The 22,773-nt window shown below is 41.1% G+C and overlaps 1 protein-coding gene across 1 annotated transcript in view; it reads left to right on the top strand.

Moving 5' to 3' along the window:
- Positions 1-22,773, top strand: part of SDK1 (sidekick cell adhesion molecule 1) — a 387,816-nt gene that overhangs the window by 258,878 nt on the left and 106,165 nt on the right. The window contains exons 16-20 of the mRNA XM_005420447.3: positions 5,425-5,572; positions 6,406-6,546; positions 10,079-10,260; positions 17,707-17,822; positions 20,833-21,025. Of these exons, the coding sequence (XP_005420504.2) occupies positions 5,425-5,572; positions 6,406-6,546; positions 10,079-10,260; positions 17,707-17,822; positions 20,833-21,025 (780 nt within the window). The remainder of the gene's footprint in view (positions 1-5,424; positions 5,573-6,405; positions 6,547-10,078; positions 10,261-17,706; positions 17,823-20,832; positions 21,026-22,773) is intronic.

The following is a 22,773-nucleotide window of genomic DNA, read 5'->3' as shown; positions in this document are numbered from 1 at the left end:
CCATAGCTACAGGCCAGTAATTGGCTGTTTTTCTTCTTCTTTTCCCTCTCTAATCTTTTGCCCAAGGATGTTTCCCTTCTGCTCCTTGTTTCCCAGTGGCTTTGTTGATGACAAGTTAGTGAAGTCCCAGTCTGGGAACATGATGGAAAGGTCCTAGAGCTGTATTTACACAGAGACAGCACAGAGGTGGCAGAACACGTGCACTTGGATCCTGCAGTGGGCTGCATGGACTGGGACAAGTCCCTAAAAGAAAAGGCAGCTCTTTCAATGCCAGGAGAATTATGGAATTGTTTCAGTTGGAAGAGACCTTGAAGATCATCTCATTCCATCATCTTTATTTTGTCATGGAGGAGTTTGGAAGGTCTTCAAGTCCTTTCTACCAAGGATGCTTTGCAGTTGTACAGGAATGGGGTAGATGTGCCATCATTTTAGAATTAATTTACTGAAATTTGTCAAAGGCTCAGCCAAAATCAACAGTAGTTCTCTGGAAAGCATGCACACAGTCCCTGAGAACACCACAGGGTCCTGTGAACCACTGCTCACTCTGTGACAGATCAAATAATTTTGGCTGCTGTCATTGCAGTCTGCCACTGAGAGAGTCTCATTGTCCCAAAGCACAGGTCTGTGTCCTGCCACATCTCAAAGCTGCAAACAGGCCAGCTTTGTTGTGACCTGAGCATCTTAACTCCCAGACATATCCCAGGTCTTGCTCTCCTTTAAATTTTTGTCTTTCTTTACTTTGCTTATATGTGCAATGTGTAAATGATTGCCCACAGAAGTAGAACAGGGAAGAATCTGAGCCCTTGGATATTCCACTGTTGCTGTGCCCTCTTGTTCCATATACACAGAGCAGTACAGCAATGTCAGCAGTGGCTTTGGTTTGGAACACTGACTGAAACATCTGCACACTGACGCTGGCTTGTTTTGCTTTCTATTTTCCTGAAGTGATTGTTTTTCGGGGTTATTTTGATCTCAGCAGTGTGTGGTTAATATTTAGGTTCTCCAGACCTCCTGCTCCTCTGGAAACCATCACCTTCCCTTTGTTCCCAGCCATCCCAAGCACTGTTTGTGAACAAAGGTGGCATTTGATGTTGTGTAGGTAGAGCTTGGCCTGATATGGCTCTGCAGAAACTCTCTTTGCTTTTCAAAGACAATTTCTGTTTGGGGTTTGTGCTGCAGAAGGACTGACTGTCAGGGGGACAGGGAACACCCTCCATGAGCTCTGTCACTGCCACAGCAGAGCAATGTGCCTCCCATCCCAGTCCCCCTTCACTTTCAAATGTGAAGGAGGGACACCAGAATTATGGTTTATTTTCCAGTCAGCAACGCTTTGCAGATTTTGTTCTTAGTTCTATGGAGTTTGAATGTTTGGAGTTTGAGTGTTTTGGTTACAGGTGCTGAAAAGTAGCCTTGTTTTGTTGCTTTTTTTAGCTGTTTTGTTTTGGATAACTTTCTCACAGCTTTAGTACCCATGGTAGGTTTTGAAGCACTTACCATCAATGAATACATAACAGTGTCTGCTGCAGAGAAATAGCTGAAGAGGATTCAAAATAACGAGTATAAATTTCAGGGGTTTAATTACCAGCTGCATTAGAGGGAGGCGTGTCACTCCACCTGGCATGGATTAGAACTCCTTTTCATTAATATCAATTCAGTAAAGAGATACAAAACCCTCATTTTAATTAGAGGGAAGAAAACAGTGGCAGATCGTGCACATAAATTGCTGGGAATATGAACGATTCTAGCCACCTAATTTTTAAAATTAATGTATTTGGCACAATGCAATAATTCTCAAAATATGAGTATTCACAGTAGACTGTGTCTGTGGGTGACTTGAGACATATGGCCTTAAACATTTGGGGGCAAATTTATAATCTAATTTGAAAAACACAGTTCCAAGGAAACACAGTCATTAAGTATTCCTGCCCACACAGAGCCAAGAATGTGAACCTTGATTTGAAATAGGATTTTCAAATAAATAGTACTATGCATTGCTGTCATTTGCACTAATATAATTTTGGATGTTTCATGACCTGTTTAGCCCCATTGCAATTTACCTCAGAATTCCGATGAAGTGTCTTCATGGAGTTAGGAGGGGATATGTTTATTTTATTCCAAAGAGGTTTCGACTGGAGGAATTTATCAAAAAAATATTCTGAATAGTCTTTTAACTGAAGAAATGAATTAAGACTTGTAGAATTCTGCTGAGAACAATTAAGATAAAAGCCCATTTTTGTTTTATTGTATTCTGGGATATCTGTGCTGTGTGAGGTGATGATATAACTCAGAATCATCATGTTGTGCCAGTGAGGAGATAATAAATGCTCCAGTGGAAAGCATCTCTACATGCTTAACTAAAACCTATGAATTGTCATCCTTAATTCAGTAGGAATATTCAGGTGGAAAATATTGAACTCATTGATAAATCTTTGCAAAAATCAAAGTAAAACTGCATTGTCACTATGACTGTGATTCAGATCTATATAAGATAATTTTAAAAGATACTTTTTTTCAGGCCACTGCTAGACATTGTATAGGTCCTACCAAACAAAGGGTGAACCATTTAGCTTTCATTTGGATTTTTTGCAATATCATATCGCTACAAAGGTTTGAAAGATGAATTCAGTGTATTCCAGCAGTACAGCAAATTCCTATGCTGCCATCTATGCAAAACCCCCTGGAGAAGGAAAGAGATGGAAATGTGTTCCAGACCTGCAAAAATCAGCTTTCTGCAGTAGATCTGATTGGTAATATCAAATTAGAAATGAATTTGGGGAAATTGCAATTAATGCATGAACTGTAGGGTAGACAGGGAAATAGAGAAGACGTGCCTCTTGGCACATAGCCAGAGTTATTGAATGCATCACAAGCGTATCCAAAAATTCATGACAGAAAATAAAATGTCATTTCTAAAACCCCAAAATGACATTGTAAACCAGAGAACAGCCTGCGAGATTCTTCATTTGCAATAAATTAAGCTGGAGAGGCAATCAGAGTTAATTCAGAATGGCCAATATTTGTAAGACGACAGACAGCTCAACATGGAAGTTGTTCAGACAGCAGCAATTACAGGGGAAGAGCAGCAGAGCCCAGAGTATGTTCTGGGCAGCTTAAGTTAAATGAAGGATTAGCAGAGTCTGTTCAGTCTAACAGAGACCTTTTTAATAGTTTGACCTGGCAAGTCTTTTGTCACCATGGAGCTTGTCCAGGCTTCCTGGGACAGGTGAGTGACAGCCATCCCTGGAGGACAGGAGAGGCGCCATTAAAAATTTTATGGCATGTTTCCCTTGTCAGAATTGCTCTTTGCCACGGTGAAAAGAGCTTCTGCACAATCCTGGGGTTGGTTGTGTGTATCTAAAGAGGGAGATCCATTTTTTTTGAGTGTTTTGTTTATTGATTTAAAAAAAAAGAGAAGACTTGACATTTAAATTTTAAAGATACTCTGCAGACTCAGTGTATCCAGTGCTCCAGGAGTGAGCAAATGCTCCCTGAACCGCCCTCCTCTCTGAATCAGAGTGCCCAGGAGATGAATAGGCTTCGTTTATATTAGTTTCCAGTTTAATCTCTCTTCCTGCCAGATCTTTTATCTTCCACCAGGAGAGGAAAAAGAATTAATAAAGTATTCTACAGATGCAGCATATAAACAGAGCAAAGCCCCAAGGTGCTGAGGAGATTAATAGGGCCTGTTGTTGAATCAAACTGCTCACTACATTGAGCTGCTTGGGTTAAGCACTCTCAGGTGGTGTTTACACTGGCAGTAAACAAATAAAATGCTCTAGGAAACGGACCACTGCCCAAGTAGCTCATACAAGGGTATTTCACTCCCCTCTTCCATTTTCCTCAGGAAGTTCCTTCAGGCAGTGCACTAGGTCAGCCATACCTTAACTCCAGCTTCCCTTGATTTGTTGCTGTGCACTCTGCCTGTAACAAGGCTGTTTGGGAAGTCTCAAGGGAAGCCTGTGCAAATTCAGAAGGAACTAAGGTGCAAAAAACTCCTAAGCAACGCTTTTCTAGATGGCACAGGTGTGCTTCCTCTGAGGGGTCTCTAAAAGAAATCCAATGTTCAGCTAAGATAAATTGGCATCAAGATCTTGCAGCCAAAGTGGCTGTTGGTAAATCAACAATTGGCAAGGACAGAGCTTCACTGCTGTGCAAATGTCCCTCTCCAGCATTCCCAGTATTCTGCTGTGTCAGTTTTCCTGTTAAAAAAGACTTCGTTCTGGCAAGGCCCTTACTGGAATAAATACATTTGGAGTAATTTGAAGATGCAGTGTTTATAGCCCAACTGGCATCACACCCTAGAGGACTTACACTTGCTAAGGAATCTGCCAGAAAAGCACAAAATGAGTGGCTTCTGTCTTGGTGTGAAGTTTAGCAGCCTTCCACGTTTGGGACATCTCATCTTCATTCTCAGGCAGACGTTGAGGTGACCTGCCAGGAGCCACGATGCACTTCTGATGAGCAACATGCACAGATAACGTTGCCAAAATCTACAGCGAGCTCCTCAGCAATTTCCAGAAGTGTTAGTAATTTTGAGCAGGGAGCATGAAAACAGCTGGTATTATTTAAAAACTGAACAAATCTTCAAATTGGCTGATTCCGTTGCTGTACTGTTGCAACGCAGACCAAATGTCACCTCTCCCTGACTATTTCAGTCATGACATCAGGGAGAATATGTGACACCAGGCTATGGAGAGAAGAAGTCAGAATATTTAATTTTCAACATGTTTCATTTCTGACCTCTTTAAAAACTTGTAAATGTAATTTAGGCATCAGAGGAGCTTGATATGGCAAGAATGTGAACTGACAGTGAGGGGTTTAGAGTGCTGCCAGGGCTTTCTACCAGGGAATCTTCCTAGGACAATTAGATTCCATGCTGAATAATATCACTAGAAAAAAAAAATAAGACTGCAGGCACGTAGAATCAGCAGCTGAAGCTTTCTCAGGTCTTGCAGCAAAGGGCTGATTTGGCAGAGGGAGTCACGCTTCTACACCTGCTTGCAAGCTGGGTAGGAAGATATTCCAAACTGACTGTGAATTTCATTACAATCCTTCCACCAGAGCCACTGATGGGTGTGGTGGTGTGATGGCCTGCCAAACAGATGGGTTGTGAAATACACAGCCCATCTGTCTTTATCATGCTTGTTTCCTCTTTTATTAAAATGTTAATGAATATAGTTTTTATTTATTATGCCATGACATGTGCAGCATCACTTTCCAGTAGACAAATGTGCAATCTGCATAACCGTGTGGGCTGACAGGAAGGTTTCTTCTGGTGAAAAGAAACTTCTTCCCAAAGTTCCTCTGAGGGAAGCAAGCACCGAGAGCTCTGAGCAGTCAGACACATTTTCTCGCTTCTGCAGGGCTTTTGACAGGCACTTTCATCTTTTTTTCTTTTTTTTCCCATGTTAATTTTTCCAACAGATTCTCCCTGGAAGGTTCACCTGTCAAACCTTGACCCGAAGATGACCGGTGTCACTGTGAGTGGCCTCACCCCAGCCAGGACCTACCAGTTTAGGGTGTGTGCAGTCAACCAGGTGGGCAAGGGGCGCTACAGCACCGAGACCAGCAGGTAATGACAGCCAGTGTCTGTGTGCTGAAGGGACAGAGACCTGGGGAGGGGAAAATGCTGCTTGGGAGTCAAGGAATAAAATAATCTTTTGCGCAATGATTGGGAGATGGAGAAGTTGCCACTTCCCAGGTCTCTGCAGCTGGCAGGAGTTGGGGATTATGGCATTTGTGGGATGCAGGAGCTCAGCACATCATGAAAGAAGTGTACTCATACTCCAGAGTATCAGTTGAGCAGAATCTTGGAAATTACATTTTGCTCTTATGTTAAGCCCCAGCAGTTAGGCCAGGCAGGAGCACAGCTCTCACCCTGCCATGGCAATGTCACTGCTGGAATTTACCCAGATGTGACAGAGAAGGATGGCTTCATCATATTCAGTTTCAAATGCATCCCCCTTCTTCTGTGAACCAAAGCTTGCTGCAAGCTTGAATTGCAGAACAGCTGAACTCTAAATGGCTTTTTCAAAATGTAGGAGTTTGATATGAAAAATATTGAAAGAGCTGAAAGAAACAATTTGGAAGGAGTCACAGACACTGGACCTGAGCTCTTACTCATTCAGGCTTGTAATCTTTTTAAAGAGTTGTAGCAGCCTGGGTGATTCCAAGAGAATAGGGTTACCTCAGCTGTCTGTCTTGTTGCTTGCTTAACTGATTTCCTATTATGTTGATTTGTTGTAACTGTTTCATGCATGTCTTCAGCAGTTTGATCAGCATTATATTTCTTTCTGGTCATCAGACTGTGATAAAAGAGTGGTTCACTTGGAGTGGATACAGGAAATAAATTCTTATTTTTGATTTCTTTCAACACCCATGTCCATCACATTCTTTTGTACTTAGGTTGATGCTACCTGAGGAGCCCCCCAGTGCCCCCCCTAAAAACATTGTGGCCAGTGGGAGAACCAATCAGTCCATCATGGTCCAGTGGCAGCCTCCTCCTGAGAGTGAGCACAATGGGGTTCTTCATGGCTACATCCTAAGGTAAGTCCTTTCTTAACCTGGGAAATCCAGATGTGCACAAGGGAGTTCAAATGGTGTGACTTGAGAGTGCAATAAAAGCTATCTCTAATTGAATTAAAGATATTAGTTATTGTATGCAAATGCTCAGGCTGCACTGGTTTGTTAAATATGAGAAAACACCAACTCTTCAAGGAGTCACAAAGGTGCAGCCACTTAAATTCTGGCCTGTCTGTCCTACAGAGTCTGAGGGCTCCATCAGCTGTTCCAAAGGACCTGTGGAGACTCACAGAATCCTTTTATTCCATTTTCAAAGGAAAGTGAATCTCTAAGTAATGCAAGTGTTCACATGGGAGGCTGGTACAGTGCAGCCTATGCAGATGTATATTTGCTTATTACAAGCTCAGCTCCCTGCTCGAAAGGTTAATTAAATTTATCAAAGACACAACAGGACTCCTGCCTATGGAGGAGCAGCAAAAGAATCAATAAACTTCAATTTTGTGCCAAACAAAATGGAGAGAGGGAATGACAGGTCAGATGCTTCATGGCAGACCTTGGTTTGGTTTTGAAAATCAGCCAGTTGAGTAAGGTCCTTTCAGCCCTGTATGTATTTATTAATGAGAAACACATTCAGGCAGGTAACTGGGAATCCTGCACCCATCCAGTCTGGCAGCTTACCCAGGATTCATTGTGTTGGAAAGGATGTTGCCACTTGAGAGACTTTGCAGAGCATTTCCTTTAGGTGATTTTTTGGGACTCAGTAATCACTCCTACTCAATTCCACTACAGATTACTGCTCATTTGGCATCCTCCACATCCTGCAGTGCTAGCAGCCAGCTAGGGCCACACCTCTAGTGAGGGAGGCATTTTTTGTGGAAAACTCTCAGCCCTTGACATATTTCCAAGTGATGCTTACAGCCTCCTGTAGGCAGGCAGCTGATATTTTTAATACAGTGTCCTCCAGAACTGTAAAAGATAACTAAATGCTGCAGTTTAAATGCCAACATCCAGTTCAAGCTCCTACTTCTGCTGGCCTGGATGGAAAGGCTTTTGTCATATTAAGAGTGTTGATGAGCTTCCAGAATGGCCCTGGGAAGTTCCCTGTGTCTGCAGGCAGAGTTGAGTGTGTTCATCTCCCTGTCACCTGCACAGAGCCCCTCAGCAGAGGTCAGCCCCTTGTGCAAGTGCTGCTGGTGCAAGGTTTTAGGGCTGGACTCAGTTTAAAATGTTTTGTCAGCCATCAGTGGGGAAAGGTGCTTCAACTTCTGCCTGCAGATAGACCCTTGTCCTGACTCTTGGGTTCCCATCTGCCAAGGGTGCAAACGTTCTTTATGCAATTCTTGCCTTCAAACTGCTCTCCTCAGTGGGAAGATTAGTTCCTCAGTTATTCCCAGGAAGTCTTTCCTAGTCTCAGCATTAAGTCATGGGCAAGGTTTACAAGTAGAGACATTTCTTCCATTAGCCCCTCCACTGACATTAACCACTTCTGTTTCTGCTTTTAGTGCCATGTCTTTCTGACACTTAATGTGCTTTAAAAAGCAATCCCATAGGCTCCTCCTTCTGCCAATCTGTGCTGTTTTCTCCATTTGGCATTTCCAATAATGTTTAACTTTGGTACTTTCTACAGTATTTATCTGCATAATTGATCCATGATCCTTGCTAGAACATCTCTGTCCATTTTAATAGTGCTCATATTCATTATGCTTAATCTGTGAGCATTTTTGGTGTCTTCCCGCTTTGTCTTGACAGCAGAACAGAGAAACCATTTATTCAACAGGAATTTAAGATTATCACATAAAAGCCAGGTAATAAACCAGGCTGTTCTTCCCAGTTGAATTGTGTGGTCACAGCAATATGCACTGAAGAACAGTGTTCCTGCACTGATTTCTGCAGAATCAGGGGATAGCAGAGTGAAAAGCACCAGCCATCCCACAGACCCAAAGCTCAAGACATGCAAGATGCTAAATTGATGGAACACCTGATCTTTAAAAGTGAAGGTGCACTGCACAAGTCATGTGGAGTATCCATCAAAGTCCATGGTGAGAAAAATCATGAAGACATGACATTTCTGAACTGGCCTCCTTCCTCTGCCCTTTTTCTCACTGCCAATATTGCATTTAGGGGTCTGCCATGCTAACAGCATAACAGATTAAATCACAGGAGCACTTGCACCTTGTCTGCTGGGCAGGAGACAGAGCATTGCTGCGCTAAGAACTGACTTGCCAGGGAGCACACACCCTGCACAGGAGAGACAGAGAGAAAGGGGGAGCAAGACATTCAATAAACTCACCTGAGGGCTGCTATTTCTTTATTTCCATTTATATTTCCTAAATAGAATCACACCAGTGTAGCATTACAAATGTTAAGTGTGCTGGAGATGGTCAGGCAAGCAGCAGAAAATAGAGATGTCAGTGATTAAGAAGTGATCTCTTTATAGGAAGATTTTAGAACAAAAATCTCTGGCTGAACACATGAACTTGTCTAGTCATAAACATTGCACCAATTTTATTAGATGAATTTAAAATGTGTCTGTAAGATGTCAATGAAATTGTTCTGTGTCAATAAACTTTTGGTGATTGCAGTGAAGCAAAGGATGAGTAAGAGTGTATAAAAGTTGTGTGGTGAATAAAAATAGAAATGTTTCCATATTTGTCTTTTTCATGGAATAGTAATGCCTTGTGTCCCTTATTTGGCCTCTGTTTTTTTTTATTTTTTGTGAATTAGTATATTGTGAGCATCCACTGTACCGCTTTCCTAAAGGAAGGAAAACAAACAGTATTATTCACATTCACAGATTTGCAAGGTTTGTTTGTTTTCTATAATTTAGTTTTTCTCTGTAGTTTGTTGGCCTGAAGAGACACATCAAAGGGGCTCTGTTTTCTGGAATACAGTTTTTACATGAGAAAATATATTTGGTGTTTCAGCTGCTTGTGTCTCAGCAGAAAGAGTTTCAGGATATTTATCACCCACCTGTGTTTGACACAGCCCTTCTTCTGGAACTCCAGTGCTTACCCAACCCTTCAGTCTCAACTGTATTCAATCCTTATTTTAATTATTCTCTGAAGTAAATTCTGGTGGAAGCCAGGGGTGCCAGTGGCTGAGATCCCAGGAGGTCAGAGCCCTCTGAGCTCTTACTTTTCAGATTTCAGAAGTGAAGGAAAAAAAACAATTTCTCAGGGTGATTTACAGCAGCACTCTGATAAAAATCACATCTGGGCTATTTTTTGTACTAAATCACAGCTTTTACTAGACAAGCCACATTTAAAAAGCTGTAATTTTTCTGCAACCATAAAACAGGATAAAATACCCGTTTTGTGTAGCCCTGAGCCTGTAATCGCAGTGAGATCAGATTATAAATACTATAGCAGTCAAACATGATATGGTCTTATCAGGAGTTGCTATGTTCCTCCTGATTATTTTTCATTATTCTTGGTAAAATTCTGCTGTAAAACTTTGCATATTGCCTCTTCACAAAGGAAGCTGTTTTGCCAGCCAGGATATTTTCTCTAATTGATACCATCTCATTAACCAGCTAATTCTTCTCCCCATATGGCAGGTATCGCCTGGCCGGCCTCCCGGGAGAGTACCAGTACAAAAACATCACCAGTGCAGAAATCAACTACTGCTTGGTGAAAGACCTGATCATTTGGACCCAGTATGAAATCCAGGTGGCATCTTACAATGGAGCTGGGCTGGGAGCCTTCAGCAGGCCCGTGACAGAGTACACACTGCAGGGAGGTGAGCAAACCCCAGCAGGATCTCCTTGATCATCCCACAGCTTCCTCAGGGGATGTGCTGCTGGCAATCCCACCTTAGAAACTGGGAAATCAATGGTCATTTCTGTCAAATTTGATAGGCAGCTTGGAGCAGGAGCACCTGCAAATTTCAAGTGCCTGATCAGAGCCAAGTCTTTGCTCTATCTCTGTTGTAGGAAAAGCTGGGAGTGAAGTAAAAAAAATATCTGTTTTGTTGACCCTTGTGATGATGTGTTGGCACACTTGCAGGTCAGAGTCAGCTGCAGCAGAAGTAATAAATAGAAATGCTGATGAGAGCTGGGGTCCTGGGGAATGGATTTATGGGACCTGTGACAGGCAGGGGCTGAGGTCACCCTGCCAGGAGAGTTAGAGAAAATCTGGCAGGGATTGGTTGTATCATGCAAGATGCAGCATATGCAATACAGGAGATAGAGAACCAGCTGCATTAGTTCTGATAATCACAGAATACCTTGTTTTAGAAATATGGAATAAATTGCAAGAGAGAAATACAACCTGTGGAGAAAGGGTTCTGAAGCATTTCAGGAATGGTGCATATACTTTCAAAGGGGAAGATAAAATGATCTTTAAAACCCTGATTTTTATGCTACAGCTCCTCCACACTTTTCTAAGTGCTTTAAGAAGAGTATAAATTACACCAACAAAAGGATATGTAATTACTTTTTACAACCAGTGTAAGGCATGTTTACACCTCTAGATTGGTATAAAAATCTGTAGGATAATTAAGTGCCAGGTCCTTAAGGCTTCCATATATTCCCATAATTGCAGGGTTGTGCTGGATGCTGAGCACTGGACAGTACATGGGCTCTACTTCGTTGGTCATAAAACAATTATACTGTTTTAAAAACCAGCAGATTTACAGTGCATCAGTTAATTTTCAGTCAGGGAAGAAGATGTAGTTGTTTGTTAATTGTTACTAGGAGTAGGTTATAACATGATTAGATACAGTTTGAGGTGTAGGGAGATCTTTAAGAACAGATTATTCATATGCAACACTAATTAACCACAACCACTGGGGAAAGAACTATCTATATTTTGTCTTAGGGCATGTAAAGTCTCATAGTTCAGAGGAGCCTAGGCACACTCAACCTCATTCTAGAAGTATTTATAGCAGACCTTGAAATGTTTTTCTTGAAGTCTTCTCATTCAGCCAGGATTAATGTTTTCTATCCCACTTAAACACCCAAGCTCTGCAGAGAATTGGTTTGCCCACAGAATTTGAATCCCTTTTGTGATTATACTTGTAATTCATTACCCTGTTTATTTGCACATTTTAAGCTATCATAGCACCTTAACCTTCCATCTATTAAGGCCCAGGTTTGGACTTCACACTCTTTTTTCTTAAACCCTGTAATTGACTCTAATTTCCCCTGATATTATGTGCAGTTATTATCATCCTTTATTGATTGGCTGTCTGTTGTCATTTATAAGGGTATAAATCCTCCGTTATAAATTAGGTGTAGTCAGTCCTGCATTCATGTTAATCAGCAAGAGTGCTTAGACTTCAGGCCAACCTGCAATGGCCTCTTTGGCTTCATGTAATTCCTCAGTGCTGGGTAGACATAGAAGAAAAACTGGATATTTCTGATTTATTTCATATTGGTATTTGCTAATAGCTGTTAATAACTACCTCAAGGATGCTGCCACTTCCTGATGAACCTTGCTAAGTTCACCAAAGGCATATGTCCTGTTTTAAAAAGAGTTTGAAGTCTTTTTACATTTAGAGCTGAAAAGGGAGACTGGTTGGTATAAATACAATTTGAATCTGAATTAATATCCAGTCTCCATAGGTAATGTGCTACTGTCCAAATCTCTGCTTCTTTATGTCTATTGTAGTTGAGAAAAGACAGGGAAATCTAGTGGCTGTTTCTTGCTCCAGAATGTTTTTCCTAAACCAAACTAGCAGGAGTAAGAAAAAGCCATGTGTAAAACTGCCTTGTAAATCATATTCTGATTTTAATATGAGCAGAGATAAATGTCAAAGACACACACTCCCATCCATCCCCCTTTCCTAGTACCACACCACCACTGCCTCTGCTCTGACATGCATTAAATGATGTGAGCTGTGCTGGCAAGAACCTGTCTGTCTGCAGATGAAAAATACTCATCAATGTGCAGTGCAGGCAGAGCCTGGGAGGAAATGAACCTCGGGAGCAGATCAGCCCATTGGCAGGAGCACATCAGCATATTGGCACCTTTGTCATAGGGGCTATTGACTGGCCATATAAGCTGTGGATTTATACCAGGAGCTAGTCTATTAATCCCTTATTAGTCCTCTGGCATTGCTTTAGCCACTGAAAACTAATCAGCTGCTCCAAGCTCCTCCAAAATCACCAACTTCCAAAACACAGCCAAGCTGACGAGGTGCTGATGGATCTGAACTGGGGGGAAACTGATGCATGTCAGTGAGATAAAATGTCAGGACTTACTGGCAGAGCCCTGAACATCCCAGCACGAGGGTCAGACAGGTTGACTGTCTCTAAAATCTTGAAAGTCTTTTCAGAGTGATACTCAGCCTAATCCTTTGATGCTCTGTATATATAGGTCTTTCTTCATCAGGGTTTCTCCAGCTGTTCCTTGCTTTGATGTTACTTTTCACAGGGATTTGTGACAGCCCTCTGCAAAGGGCAATTTTACTTATTTAAGCATTGTCCTGCAGGACTTCTCATTGCCATATGAAAACCTGAAGTTTCCCAATACCTTTTCATGTAAGAACAGCTTTACAAAGGTATAAACATCTTTACATGGTGACAATATTGTCTCTGCTCTGTAGTGTTGGGCATGTTTGCCTTTTTTGCAGGTTGATTTGATAAAGCAGTAACTTCCACCCCTTACTTTGGGTCTGTCCCTTTTATCTCACCCCTGTGAATATCTCTGAACTTTCTCTTTGAAAAACTCCCACCATGTCTTAGATTTAGGCAGGGCAAGGTTTATAAGTAGAGACATTTCTTCCATTAGCCTCTCCATTGACATTAACCACTTCTGTTTCTGCTTTTAGTGCCATGTCTTTCTTTTGGTGCATATCTCAAAAGCCAGTCTTATGTCCCAAAGTTCACAGATCTCAACATGTATTTGAATGTTGTTTTGTTTTCCCTTCTTTGTTGTGCATGGACAGGAAGGTCTGAGCAAAAGCCCTTCCTGAGTAAAAGTTACCAGACTAGTGAGTCTTGATGGTGTGGAAAGGATAAAAGCAAGAGGAGTCTGTTCAGCCAGGTCCAAAGCAGCTTCTTCCTCAGGCACTAAGAGATGAATCAGAGAAATGTGTAGAAGAGCCAGAGGAAACCCAGTTAACTGAAAGCTTCCTGCTTTATGTAGGAAATAATCTTGAAAAAGGAATCCCTGACTGCAGAGTATCCTCTGCAACCATTCTCTTTATCTCAGTGAAAAGGTATTTTCCTTAGTTTTCCCTTGGGTTTTCTTGGCAAAAACATCTTAAAGATCCTTTGTCACTTCCTTTGGGAAACTCCTGATAGCCTTGGAGCACCCATGGCTGTTTTGGCCCAGCTGCTCCTGTGCAGAAGCAGGTTGGAGTTGTAGTGGCTGGGGGGTTTTGTCGTGCTTAGATGTCATTTGCTATCTACTGCTTTTATTTTATTTTTAAATGATTTCACAAGGTGATGGAATTAGCAGTTGTCTCAGAGGCTCCTGGTCCCCAGCTCTTATTAAAGAAATAAAATCTTTGTGTGAGAGCCATGCAGGAAAGGAAGGAGGCATTCCCCAGCCACAAGAAGCCCAACTCATCAGTTAGTGCCAAATCTCACACTGCTGAATTTCAGAATTCAGATTTTCAGATGTGTAGTGTTAGACAGACACTTTTCCTAGGCACCCACTGCAGTTCAGAGCACAGCTCAGAACACCAGCAAGGCTTCCCAGGAGGAATTACAGCTCCACATCCCCACTGCTCCCGTGGGATGTGCAGCTCAGCACCTCAAGCTGGTGCATTAAAGGAACATCTAAATCCTCACCTAGAGGAAGATACCTGCAGTTCCACAAGCCTGAGACAGGCAAGCTGTCACCTCAAAGCTCAGGAGCTCCAGAGGAGCCTTTTTTTCCAAGCCTGTGCTGAAGATCTATATTTAGGAGCAGGAGTCTGGCAGTCAGAAACTCCACGGGATTTCCATGCTGTTTGCACATGGCCAGAGACAGAATAATTCCATGTACACATGCTTAACCTCAGTGCCTTGTCTCCTCTCAATTATCTTGTCAGTGAAACCCTTTTAATGGTTTTTATCTAGAGTGCTTCCATGACCTTTTCTACTTGGAATGCTGTACATTAACCCACAGTCCCGGGGGCTGAGCTCTCCGCTGATTTCCAAGCACATGAACTTTATCAGGAGGAAAGTAACAGTTGGTTGTGTCTGACCAATTTGATCTGCAGCTCTGAGATGACTCCCAGATGGATCTCCATTGTGAGATGGCTTTGGAATATTTGCAGACATGATGAAGTGCAGGTTTAAAAGCTGGGAGTGTAAATACTTGGGGATTACTCTTGAAACACCTGTTTGACATTGGCAGCTTCTGTACAGCTTGACAACAAATTTGTAGGAAGAGGACAGGTATCAACCACTAAATTAGAAAATCCCTTGTGCAGACAGCCAAAGCTTCAGGAAGTTACTCTCCATGATCCTGGAAAAGTATTTGAGTTTTGAAGTGACCAGAAGGTCAATTCTGATTTAGCTTCCTCAAACTTCTTTTCTTTTTAAAATGCAGAAGTGCTCAGATACCCAAGGAATCCTTTAATATCAGGACATAAAAAGAGAATATTATACTGGCACTTTGAAGTAAATTTGAGATTATAATGCCAATATTTTACTGATTAAAAATATAAAAATATATTACATTATGCCTTCTGCAGTATAATTAAGCTTATGCAAATCAGATGAACCATGTTCTTTCGATCTTTTAAATGCATTAATTGAGATGCAGATGTTGATTTTTTAATAAAGATAACCAAGGAGGAAATGTGATATAAATCATGATTTCCAACATTCTGAAGGTTTTATGTTTTCTGTTCATAATTTTTTCCACTTTTCATATTACAGCAGGTATTTTCTCTGCTATGACCATATATTCCTGTTTCAAAAATTCATCTCCTAATGAAGAAAAAATATTTCCTTTTTAAAAGAAATAACTAATGCATTTGGTTATCCACATTCCTAAAACTGTCATAAACCTATCCTCAGGTGTTTGCCTGAGCTTTTTTGAGAACTGTGAGGACCAAAAATGAAAAATTTGGACCTTGGTGGTGCTCAGCTGATTTAGCTTTACTGACAGGAGGAGATGAATCTATCAGGAATATCCTGGTGAATTTCTGCTAACAAACTAACAGCAAGACCCGTAACACAATTTTCTTCTGCAATAACAAATCTCTGGCAGTTACAATACCTGAACATGCAAATATGCAGGAAAGTAAGAATTTTGACTTTTTAAAAAAATTTATGCATGTTAACCATTAATTATACAAGGTATTGCACACAAAAGCAGATTCAAATATATCTTGTGGCTCTCATAATAAACAGTTTCATCAAGAATATGAATAAGAAAAAAAATGCATTTAGTGGGGGACTGTAGCCAAAGCAACTCATTATGACTGTAGAGTGACTTTAATATTTATGATTGTATCTCAGGATGATTTGGTGAATCTCTTAACTAGAAAAACTTTATGATGTCTACAGGTCATTCAGATAATAGTATAACCTTCCAAAAGCACACAGGGAATTATGATACATGGCAGGAAGTAGGGCCCAGATTCTAATGAAAATTTAGAGTACTATCAGATAAACTCTGCTTCTAGAACTCAATAATTATGCATAGTTCATAAATTGTCACATCAAGTTTTAAATTAGGGCAAGAAGGTTCTGACTAATATGCAGCTACTGAGGTTTAAAAAGCTGCAGAGCAAGGTTGTGGAGCCATGGCAGAACCTTCAGGGAATTTTAGTGACAGAGGGCATGGGAGTGGATGTTCTTGTCATTTCAAGCCTGACATCCTTGAGGATTTCTCCATTTTTCTGGTTGTTTTTTCTGGGCTGTGCACATCTCTGGTAAGTGTGCACTGTCCTGTCTTACTATATTGTCAGCACTAGTTAAGAATAATGCCCCTTTATGTCTCTTCCAAGCAAATAATAACTTTTGGTGGGAGGAGGGGCAGTTTTGCATTTTTGAACTTCTTTTCTTCATTTCCTCTCCACACAAAGACTCATCTTCCGAAAAGTGCTTTGGAACTTGAAAAGTTTCTGCCCTGTTTTTGAAAAGTGCAGAGGAAACCACCATTTCTCAGTGGGAATCATGGATTCTCCTTATAAGCACAAATCACTGGGCTTTGGTAGAAACTTTCCCTTGGAAGCAGAAGGAACAAAGGCTTGCAGGCTTCAAAACCACTTGTGGATAGCTCCTCTTTCGTAGAATACAAATGCACATGGCTGTCAATAGTGATATTTTTGAAGCATTATTAAGCTTATTTTATGGGATTTAAAGTGTCTTAGTCCATTTTTTTGTACTCAGATAGCAGTTTTCTTCTTAAAATTACTATAAGCTTGATAATTTCAGAAAAAATAGGCCTGTCTATTAATATTCTTTCCTCTGAGAACTATAGAAATGACATCTTAAAGCAGTAAGTTGAAGAAATTGCTTGGAATGAGACATTTTATTAAATGGTGAAATATTTAAGTGCTGGTTTTGGTTGTTTGAAGGCAGCATGCCTTTATGTTCCGTGCTTGCTTTTGTATTGAGAAAACATCTGTCTAATTAAATCCTTGGCATAAAATGTTTATGCAACTTTTAGTAGATTAGAGGATGTATTGGCTCAGGATATATATAATCAATTCAATATACATGAATGCATATCACATCAAGATAAAATGAGAACAACTCTCAATTCCCATGAAAAATCTTTACTACATGTGATATGACTGGTCCTAATTCTTTAAGCAGCAGTAAATAATAAACAGATGCTGTTGCCAGATTATAATTCACAATTAAAACCTTAATTGTGCAAACTCCATGTTTTCTTGTCTGATCTGGGGAACTGAGCCAGCATTAAAGGACTCAAGAAATTTCTCTCAGAAAGTCTTCATTCTCCGTGCACTCATGGATGACTGAAAGAGCTGTGCTCACCTATCCTTACGTTGCTCAAGTCTTTCTGAGAAACTCCTCTGCAGGATAATAAGCTGCAGAAGCCATTTCTTCTCCTCCCCTTGAAGGAATCTCCAATACAGGATGAGAAATTAACCCAATTACCCAGCTTTCCAAATCATTGCTGTTACACGGGAAGTGCATCCCTCTCTCAAGGTTGTTATTACTCTGCAACTTGCAAGTGACACTTACTGGGTTCTGTGTTCATTTTTCTCTTTTTCCCCTCATTTCCTCTCCTCTCTGTTTTTGTTTTGTTCCCTCTCTGCTCCTGGGAGCAGTGCCCACAGCTCCACCTCAGAACGTGCAGGTTGAAGCAGTGAATTCCACAACCATCCAGTTCTTCTGGAACCCTCCACCCCAGCAGTTCATCAATGGCATCAACCAAGGGTACAAGGTGAGTACATACTTCAAATAATGTCTGCATTAGCAGTTCTGGTGTAAACCAGAACTTCAGCCTTATGATCTCTGAATCTCCAAAGTGACTCTGTGCTTTCAGGAGTAGCTTACACAAGTAAGATAAAGAGAGAAGTGAGCAGATGTTGCTCCTAACGGGGCTTGGAGCAGCCTGGGATAGAGGAAGATGTCCCTGCCCATGGCAGAGGTTGGAACTGGATGATCTTCAAGGTCCCTTCCAACCCAAACCATTCTATGATTTTAATATTTCCAATTTATGTAAGTTCTGGAAAGAGAATGTGTCATAACGTAGAAGTCCTCATACCTTTGTCATTTTCCTGGAGAGTTTCCAAAGCCAGAAAGCAATTCCATGTCAGTCTGGAAAGTCACCTCAGGAGACATGTCATTGTGGAATTGAAAACCAACCTTGAGGTTTCTGTTTATGCTAATGCAGAATCACCATTCATTTCACTGGGAATCAAGGCATCACACTGAATAATTGCCTTGACTTTCCCACTGTGATGATCTGAGAGATTTGAGAATGTAGAATTTATTAATCAGGCAACATCTGTTGGAGTGCACAGAGCAGAGAGTGCTTAACAGTGCCTCTGACCAGTGGAGTGTTTGCTGAGGAGCTGGATAGGGTGGTTTGTTCTAAACAAAACCTCCATCAGTGATTCAGCAGTCAGGGCATAATAAATGAAGGGTTTTAAAACCTCCATAGAGAGAACAACGATAAATCTTGCAGGAATCTCAGAGCAGGAGAAGGGAAGACAGGTGTGTGTGGTCTGAGCAGGGAGAAGCAAGGTTGATTTGAGTGCTGGGTGGAGTGATTTGAGCAGGATGTTGTAGTTCAAAAGACAATTTGTGAATTAAGGGATTGTACATGGATTTGAGATGTTTCAGAAGACTTGATCCTTCTCTAGGAATGTCTCAGAGTGACAGAGAAACTGAGACAGATATATGCATGGGAATTTTGGTATTTCTGTCCTAACCAATGTATTTCTCATGAGGACCAGCAGCGGTCTGAGAATCTCACTGCTGCAGAAGTAAATAAATACATGGAGATGTGTGTGTCTGCTTTTGGCAGGGATAGAATGAGCTCTCAAGGCTCAGTGACTGACAGGGCTGCAGCACAATGCCCTGAAACTCCAGCGCAGAAATAGCACTTGGCTTCTGTTCAGACTCTGGAGAATAAAAGCACTTTTGGGGTTCAGTGGACTGCAGTACACTGTAGGTTTCTGGTGCAGGTCCAAGCACAGTGAGCCCATGTTTGCAAAAGTCTTATTTCAGATTTTCATTCTCTGTTATATTCAGAGTTCCAGTCTAAAGATCCTTCATCTCATTGCATAGCTACCTCTAATTTTTGTTTCAGTTTCTTCAGCAATGCTATAAAAGAAGTAAAACTGTCACTTGTATCTGTCAATGGCCAATAAAAACTTTTGAAATTATCAAAATTTGTATTTCTTTGATTGCAGGAGATTGCCATAGCTTTACCAACCTGTTTCTCCCAGGGGTTGGGAAATGCAGTACAAAGATTGTGTGAGATCATTTCTGTCACTCATTTCTAGAGTGGCTTTGTGTATGATTTATAAGTTTCTAGTTCTCAAAGCTGGGCCTTTGCCTTTCTTAAGGATTAAACCCATTTTTTCCTTTAACTGACAAAATTGTTCACCTGTGTTTTCTGCACACGTTTCCTCACGCACATGCACTCAAGAGTTCAGTCTTCCAAAGTTATAAATGCCAATTGTAATGCACAGAGGTGATTTAGAGAAGAAAATAAAACTTACTGTCCTCTTCAGCCATTATACATTTTTATCTTTTCTTCGAAATTTATTTGCATTTCAATAAGTTGTAAAGTGCACTTTCTCAAATATGAAATATTTCTAACAAAGTTACTCCTAATAGTCCCCTAACTGTGCTTTCTGGTTATCAGAGACTCTAGACATTGGCTAAATGTGTCAAATATAGCTTATTAATTTTAGGTATCTATTCATGTTTATGAGCCTGAAATCAATACAGGTAGCACGATTTACACAGATACTGAGTCAGGCCTGGAATTTTAACATTCTCCTGTAAGCCACATGATAAGGATTTTTGGACAAAATAAAAATTTCATAAACACTTTCAAGTTTTAGACCCCTAAGCCTTTAAGGCGATTTCAAAAATTGTTTCAGAATTTCAAAGTCGTTTGCCAAAAATGAATTTTTTAAGTTCTCATTTAGGTACCTACACATGAGGTATTGCACTCTCAGAGATATTGATCTCCCAGAACATCCACTGAGATGAATGAAACCTGCAAGACTGAGCTCCTCTGACAAGCACCCTATTTTAAATGCATGAAAATGTCTTCAGGAGTCTAACTTTTGGGACTCAGGTGTTGAAAATTGTAGTAATCATCTTTACAACCGTTTTTCTATTCTTTCTGTAGTTCCAGAACCGCTTGAATCATTCACAGCGTGGATGTCCCCAGTCCACTGAGCTTGTAATGCTCCCAGCCTGTGAGGCAGGGCTGCTCACTGGGGTGCTGGGGGAGCTGTGGCAGGGGCAGGAGGGTGTGTGTGTCCCCATCTCTCTCCCTCTGATCCAAATAACCTCCCCAGACTGTGGCATCTTTAAGAAAATAAGAAAAGAAGATAAAGCATTTATGACAGAGTAGCCCTGAAAGTACTTTTCTTCCTTCAGCCTGCTTTCAGCAGCAGAGAGTGGCCAGGCTGATGAGACAAAAGGCTCGTGTCATCTGAATAATGATTTGCCATAATTTTGGCATTGCTCGGCAGCAGCCATGGAGAATTGCAATGCTGGTGGATCCCCATCAGCAGTGAGTGTTACAGACATCCCTCCAGTGTCACAGTGCTGCATCCATCTGTTCAGCATCAGAGCTGACAGTGGCTTAACAGCATTGCTTGCTTCTTTGCAATCAGATTAAGATGATTTTGGCAGCCAAACCGACTTTGATTCCAAATAGACACAACTTCTAATGAGAGCTCATCCCTGTTTGAATCTCCCAGCTCCTGGCCTGGCCGGTGGATGCTCCAGAGAGTGTGACCGTGGTCACCATCGCTCCGGATTTCCATGGTGTTCACAGTGGCTGCATCACCAACCTGAAGAAATTCACCAGCTACTACACCTCAGTGCTGTGCTTCACCACCCCAGGGGATGGCCCTCGGAGCCCTCCCCAGCTCCTGCGCACCCTGGAAGACAGTGAGTACCCAATTTTTAAATGTCTCTGCTTAAAATTTGACCTTGGGTTCACAGCAATCTCTTCTCATGTGACCTCATGTAAGATGAAAATCTCAGCCAGTTTTCCATGGGTGTTCTTTCAGCCTGTGGCAAATATTTGATTTTTTTTTTTTTGTTCCATTATGGACTAAACCTGGATGAATTTTGTTATATTGATGATTAGCTAAGAGCTTCATAGTCTGGTTCAGCCAACACATAATGCATTATGTCTGCAAATTGTGCTCTTAAATCCATGTTGAGGCACCCAAATAAATATGAATTGATCTTCTTAGGAACTGAGCACTGGAACTTCCTGTGGAGGTCAATGATTAATTTACAATTGTTTCCTGCTGTTACTCAATAAAATGAAAATGTCTGTATCTATATTACATTGCAAGTGTTTATGTGAAAGAACCAGGATCACAGCAAGGCAGTTTCTTGCATCCTGAAAAACTGGAGGCAGGATTAAATAAAATGAACTGAATGGTTTAGCATGTAAATTATTTCCTGCACCAGAAAAAGGTTTGGTCTCTGTGGCCAAAGTTGTTTTCTCAAGACGTATTTGGGCCTAACAAGTGCAGTGTGTGTCTGATGCAGATAAATTGACTGTGTCCACAGTGATCTTGGCTCTGGCCGGTGTTTCAGGAGTATCATAAACACTGCTGCACATTTGCAGGTTTAAACCAGAATAAAAAACGTCTAATTCATCCATTAAGATATTGTTTTTAGAAATACTGCTCTGCCTTAATAGGGATCTTTTGGGTTAGTCAGTGTTCCCGTAAAGAGGAATCCAATTGTCATTAACATTCACAGGAGTGAGGCTAAAGTGCTAATCCAATTTTTCATGAGATACTTTTGAAGGGACCTGGAGAAAATTACTCCTCCATGGATTACTCTCCTCTATGTACTAGAACAGGTTGCCAGAGGTAGGAATTTAAGGACCAGAAATCTGTGTGAGCCACTAATCTGAAGTCCAACTTGTGTGTCTGGGATGAAAGCAAAAGGTGTGGTGGAAGGTGAAACGTGTATTAGGTTCCTCTGTGCATTATCAGCTTTTTTGCCCATTTTCCTAAGGAAAAAAGCTTTAGCTTTGACTTTTGATGATTTGTAAATGTGTTTGAGTTCATCTGTCTTCTCCTTCTCGGCACAGTAGAACCCCATGGTTGAGCTCATTGAGTGCAGAAGGGTAAGAAACCAAAGATACAAAACTCCTTGGATTTCACAAAAATTTATCAGCTGGGAAGAGGAAAGAGACTTTTAATATTTCTGCTGAAGGAAAGGCGGCAGAAATGAACCTTAAATACTTTCCACAAAGTGGGAGCAGTCATTGCCCTGTCTCCTTGAGGCTATCTCAGGGAAATGTTGGGATCCCATGCTGATTTAAACACAAGAGAATTCCATCAGGAAACATAAACCAGGAGAGAGCCGTTGTATTTTCTAGACAATCTGAGACATTTCTTGGTGTGTCCAGCTACGTGCTGCAAGGAGCCTCAGCAGGAGAGATGAGCAGGGTTGATTTATTTATTTATAAACCCTTCAGAATTGCTTCTCTGGGTTTTCACAGTGCTGGAGAAGTTCCTTGCAGGATGGTGTAATGCATCTTGGCAGAGAACTCCTTGAAGCTCAGTTGCTTCAGGATTTATGTGATGGGAAGAAAAGATTTGAAAGGCCTGTCATTCATGTTCACAGGTGATCATTTTCTGTCTGGATAGCAAAGTTAGGCAATCCTT

The sequence above is a fragment of the Geospiza fortis genome, unplaced genomic scaffold, assembly GCF_000277835.1.
Source record: "Geospiza fortis unplaced genomic scaffold, GeoFor_1.0 scaffold237, whole genome shotgun sequence".
In the NCBI taxonomy this organism is placed as follows: Eukaryota; Metazoa; Chordata; class Aves; order Passeriformes; family Thraupidae; genus Geospiza; species Geospiza fortis.
This window is presented reverse-complemented; position numbering and strand designations above follow the sequence as displayed.